This window comes from Lactuca saligna, chromosome 5, assembly GCF_052625555.1.
Source record: "Lactuca saligna cultivar CGN05327 chromosome 5, ASM5262555v1, whole genome shotgun sequence".
NCBI classification, from domain to species: Eukaryota; Viridiplantae; Streptophyta; class Magnoliopsida; order Asterales; family Asteraceae; genus Lactuca; species Lactuca saligna.
In genome coordinates this window covers 285,758,746-285,764,745 of record NC_136421.1, presented here as the reverse complement: position 1 = coordinate 285,764,745, position 6,000 = coordinate 285,758,746, and the positions used below count along the sequence as shown (strand labels likewise).

Genomic DNA, 6,000 nt, shown 5'->3' with positions numbered 1-6,000 from the left:
CAAAGTTTGTAGGGTCGTTCTATCCTGGCATGATATCTATGGGTATACCTGCAACAATCTACATACAAAATAATTTACATCTAAAAAATGGATTTTAAGTTTTTTATTAAAGCACCTGAGTCAAAAAGATATCAAGTTCTTTGATTGGCTCATGTAACTTAGATTGGTCCTTGGAAACCAAATTCTACAACCAATGAATTTGGCATATACATGATTATGATGATGATGATGTCATCGCTAGTAACTTTTATGAATTTGAAATTTTTTTTTTAGAAAAATCAACTTTATTACCTGACCATTAAGAAGACCATGGTCAATTTGGACAAAATTTCCAGCAACAATCACTTGAACTATTTCAGCTGCTGATGGTTGCTCCTGTTTAAAACACATGTTTAAAACACAGAGAGATAAGATATATAATTACTTTTTAAAAAAATAGTGGGTGTGAGACCTTTTTGTCTCCTAGATGACTAGTAATGTGGTCAACAAGAAGCTGCAGTTGAAGTGGATTAGAAGAACTGCTTCCAACATTTAATCCAGATACCAAGACAACATATTTATCTTCTCCTGTTTACAAAGGACATAATTGTCAAAAATAGAAAAAATTATAAAAATTAAGAGGCATGAATGATGAAAATGAGACCTGATTTAGTTGGTAGATCCAACTGTGGTGGTAAACCAGCTTCAAGAATATCTTCAACAAGAAAATCACCACTATTGGTTTCTTTTCCATGCAAAGCAACAACATTTCCTATTGGATAACAAACAAAATAAATCAATATTTAATATAGTTTTGAAGATTTTAAGTATAATGATAAACAGAACCGTAAATTGTATTGTGTTTGTATATATTATTAATATGTATTACATGATATATATATATATATATATATATATATATATATATATATATATATATATATATATATATATATATATATTAGTTACAATCTAAACCCTAAACTATGACTAGTTGTATAATATTCCCTCGCAAGCTAAGGTCAGGTAAGGACCTGTAGCTTGGATCGTAACCCCTCGAATCTCTATGAAGATAACGGCTTAGTGAAAATATCAGCAATCTGATCATCGGTGGAGATAAACTGAACTAAGATTTTCTTCGCATCAACCTTCTCTCTCACAAAGTGGAAATCAATCTCAACATGCTTTGTGCGGGCATGGAACACAGTATTTGAAGACAGATAAGTAGTACAAAGATTTTCACACCACAAGATTGTTGGAGTAATCCGAATGTATGAAGGGTAGTTTAGTCATTTATTATTTTCTTTTAGGATAGAGTCAAAGACACGTGGGTGCAGGTGGCATAAACCCAGGAATGGGTTGTTATCTTTTCCTATTTTGTTGGTCAGTTTGGCTTTTTAATTAAGTAGGAGTCGTATCTTTCAGTGTGTGTATTTCTTGAAGGTTTTCTCAGATAATAAAGAGGTTATGGTTATGAATTCTTATATCTTGTTTTGCTCCCTTCCCAGTTACATTACGTAGCAGAAGAGCTGCACTAGTCTCTTGTTTTTGAGTTGTGTATGCAGGGGGTTGAACCTAACACTTGGTATCAGAGCATAACCTGGCGAATGCCCAAATATCAACCCTATAAGAAAGAGATGAGTGAAAAAACCAATAAAGATGGTCTGATTAGACTTCAATATCCGTTGCTGTCCAAAACCAATTACACAGCATGGGCAATTAAGATGAAAGTTTTTATGCAAGCCAAAGGTGTGTGGGATGTTGTCGACCCCAAGAATCCTCGAGAAGTTGTTGAAGCCCGGAAGGACAAGATAGCACTCACTGCTATCTACCAGGGGATACCGGAAGACATGTTGATGTCCATCGCAGAGAAGGAAACAGCAAAAGATGCTTGGGAAACCCTCAAGACGATGTACGTAGGTGCGGATAGAGTTAGGATTGCAAAAGTGCAGACATTGAAGGCTGAGTTTGAAGTGTTGAAAATAAAGGAGACGGAAACGATAAATGAGTTTTCCATGAAGGTGAGCAATGTGGTGAGCAACATACGGGCCTTAGGTGACAAGGTTGAAGAAGCGTATATCGTCAAGAAGTTACTCAGAGCTGTCCCAACAAAGTTTCTACAAATTGCTTCAACGATTGAACAATTTGGAGATTTGGAAACGATGACCGTCGAAGAAGTCGTCGGAAGATTAAAGACTCGTGAAGAAAGAGTCAACGGACATGAAGATAATGAGGAGCAACGACTCCTGCTCACACATGAAGAATGGCTTGAAAGGTCAAAGCAAAGAGGTGATGACTCGAAGTCACCACAAAAAAGTCATGGTTCTGATGATAACTCTTCTAGGGGATGAAGAAGGAGCCGTGGACGAGGTGGAAGCAGAGGAGGACATCGAGGAGGTGACACACATAGTTATCGTGAAGGTGGACAAGGATCATCAGGAGGTCGCGATAAGAGTAAGATCAAGTGTTTCAATTGCAATGAATATGGTCATTATGCCTACGAATGGCCTGAACCAAAACAAGACAGAAACCAAGAGGCTACCTTAGTTCAAGCTCATGAAGATGAAGAACATGCATTGCTATAAAAATAAAATCCATTGGTATGGTGAAGCTTGAGGAGGTACTGGTGCAAAGTGTCAGCCAACATTCGGAGTAGGGGGTGAATGTTGGAGTAATCCGAATGTATGAAGGGTAGTTTAGTCATTTATTTTTTTCTTTTAGGATAGAGTCAAAGACACGTGGGTGCAGGCGGCATAAACCTAGGAATGGGTTGTTATCTTTTCCTATTTTGTTGTTCAGTTTAGCTATTTAATTAAGTAGGAGTCGTATCTTTCAGTGTGTGTATTTCTTGAAGGTTTTCTCAGATAATAAAGAGGTTATGGTTATGAATTCTTGTATCTTCTTTTGCTCCCTTCCCAGTTACATTACGCAGCAGAAGAGCTGCACTAGTCTCTCTTGTTTTTGAGTTGTGTATGTAGGGGGTTGAACCCAACAAAGATCGATGCTTTAATGACCGGAATGCATAACTCTCTTAACAATGCTTCAAGCCAGGTAACTTCAGCAACAACATCAACTAGAGCTTTGTATTCAGCCTCCGTGGATGACCAAGAGACATTTTTCTGTTTTCTTGCTGACCAAGAAACTAAATTTGAACCAAGATATATAGCATATCCCCCTGTGGATTGACGGTCATCTGGACAGCCAGCCCAATCAGCATCTGAAAAGGCAGTAACCAGAGGGGATTTCGCATCTCCATAGGTATGAATAGTGGTGTCAAGGGAGGGGGTGAGACAGAGACCAAAAGTGCTGGTGCCTTTAAGATACCGGAGAATCCTCTTAACAATAGACAAATGATTGCTAGTCGAAGAGTGCATGAACTGACAGACTTTGTTGACGGCATAGGCGATGTCGGGTTTGGATAGAGTGACATATTGCAAGGCTCAAACCACTTGATCATACCGCATATCATTCTCGAACAATAGCTGGTGAAACCCTTTAAAACCAAGAGCAAGAAGTGCCTGAGATAGCCAGTGAAACCAAGCATGTGGTGTCTGCTTGAGACCATACAAGGATTTGTGTAGTTAGCAAACATGGTTGGGTTTGTGAAGATTAAAAAAACTGGGAGGTTGGCGTAGGTAGACAGTCTCATTAAGATCACCATGAAGGAAGGCGTTTTTAACATCCAGCTGCCGTAGGGGCCATTTGTTGGACACATCTAGAGAAAGGACAACCCAGACAGTAGTAAACTTGACAACCGAGTTGACGTGTCATGAAAGTCAACCCCTGGCTGTTGATGAAACCCCTTGGCTACTACATAAGTGTTGCAACGTGTTATAGAACCAGTATGATCGCGTTTAATCTTGTAAACCCATTTGCAATCAACAATATTAAAATTAGGAGCATGTGGCACAAGTTTCCATGTGTCATTTCTAATTAGAGCATCATACTCATCAGCCATAGCTTTTTGCCAATGCGGATGTTTAGCAGCAGTAGAAAAGGTTGTAGGTTCTTGTTTAGTCTGGGTAGCGACATGAAATGTAGATGGATCAAACCGGGTTGTCTTCTTCGAGTTTGGATGAAGTGTAGGGGGCGCACCCGAGTTGCAGAGGTCTCAGTTGATGAAGTCGGGACAGGCTCGGTTGTGGTAGTGTTGCGCCGGTCCCGATGAACATAGGTGAAGAGGGGATGGTATGTGGCAGCAACCGATGCTGCCGGTAGGATCGTAGCAGGGGAAGGGGAGGGTGTGGGTGTTGTAACTGTGGGTGGGGATGAATGTGTAAGTGGTGGTGTAATAATTAGTATAGAGTTGTCTGAGATAATTGGTAATGGGTAAGTAGAAACATAAGGATTGGTTGTGGAGGGTGGAGGTGTAACGGGAGCTGGTACGAGAAAGGGGAATGAAGTCTCGTGAAAACGGACATGGCGAGATATGTATATTTTATCTATACTGGGGTCAAGACAGCAGTACCCATAGTGAGAGGAACTATATCCAAGAAAGATACATGGGATGGACCTGAAATCCATTTTATGTTGGTTGTAAGCTCTAAGGTGGGAAAAGTATTGACACCCAAAAACCTTTAGAAAAGAGAAATCAGGTTCCCGTTTAAAGAGCTGCTCAAAGGGTGATATACGAGAGGTGGTACGAGATGGCATGCGCTTGATAAGATAAACTGCAGTGTCAAAGGCAAAGTGCCAATAAGTATTTGGAACACCGGATTGAGCAAGAAGGGCCAAACCAGTTTCAACCACATGACGATGGTGTCTCTCAACCAGACCATTTTTTCACCTGTATGAAGGCAAGAGAGACGGTGAACAATGTCGAATGAGTTGAAATTTTGAGTTAATTTGCGGAATTCACCCCCCCCCCCCCCCCCCCCCAAAAAAAAAAATGTTTGAACATATTTAATTTTTATGGAAAATTGACGTTCTGTGATGGTAAGAAACAGTTTAAATACTTCAAAGACATCAGATTTTCGTGTAATTGGAAAAATCCACATAAAACGAGAGAAATCATCAACACATAGCAAAAAATAATTATGACCATCAGAAGAGGTCATAGGTGCGGGGCCCCAAAAATCACACACGACAAGATCTAAAAACTTTTTGCTATTAAAAGTAGATATAGATAAATGAAGTTTAGATGATTTGCCAATATGACAAGAATTACAAAAAGAATTTGTTGAACTAGAAACAGGTAGACAATATTTAGAAAATATAAACTTCAAAAGTTGTGGATGAGGATGCCCGAGCCATTGATGCCACGTGTCGAAAGGGGCTTTAAGAGTAGTAAAAGCAACTTTGGGAAGATGCTAAAAAGACGGAAGGCAAATGGAGTGGAGTCCGTTGTTACTTGGACCTGTAAGGATGGTAGTTTTGGTAGAATTGTCCTTCATAGCAAAAAAAAAAAAAAAAAAAAAAAAAAAAAAAAAGTGAAATTCAAAGAAAACATCATTATCTAAGTTGAACTTTTGGACAAAAAGAAGGTTCTTTCTTATTTCAGGAACATGAAGAATATTGGACAAGGAAAAAGTTTTTGTAGGCGAATAAAAATTAGAAGAACCAATATGAATAATAGATAAACCCATACTATTGCCAACATGAAAAGCATCCTCACCGAAATACGATGTGTGATTCTCAATGGAGGAGAGATCATGAGAAACATGGTTATTGGAGCCAGTGTCTGGAAGCCATGTGGTAGTTTGAGAGCGATTTTCTGCAAAATTAGCAGAGGGTTGTGAGCGAGAGCGGATGGTGGTAAGATCACGATTAGGACATTAGGATGGAATGTGGCCAATACCGTATCGGTTAGATGTTCCATACACAGTGTTTTGAGTGGAAGCTCATGGGAATTGGCTCCTCGTACCACCTGATGTGGGGTTGTAGTTGGCTCGACCACGACGATTGTTGGAGCTGCGACCTCGAGAGGGTTGCGATCGGCCGGCATAGAAGGCTTGAAGAAAGGGAGCCTGACTGAGTTGAAGTCCGAGTCAGGAAACAAGTCGTTGAAGGGCGTGTAGGTGA

General features: G+C 39.7%; 1 protein-coding gene across 1 annotated transcript in view; it reads right to left on the bottom strand.

Annotated features, from left to right (window-relative positions):
* The window catches only part of LOC145046821 (DNA polymerase delta small subunit-like), a 2,002-nt gene extending 915 nt beyond the window's left edge, over positions 1-1,087 (bottom strand). Inside the window, exons 1-6 of the mRNA XM_078995089.1 lie at positions 1,033-1,087; positions 644-751; positions 452-567; positions 292-375; positions 116-184; positions 49-58 (exon numbers count right to left, since the gene is read on the bottom strand). Of these exons, the coding sequence (XP_078851215.1) occupies positions 49-58; positions 116-184; positions 292-375; positions 452-567; positions 644-751; positions 1,033-1,087 (442 nt within the window). The remainder of the gene's footprint in view (positions 1-48; positions 59-115; positions 185-291; positions 376-451; positions 568-643; positions 752-1,032) is intronic.
* Positions 1,088-6,000: the final 4,913 nt, after the last annotated feature.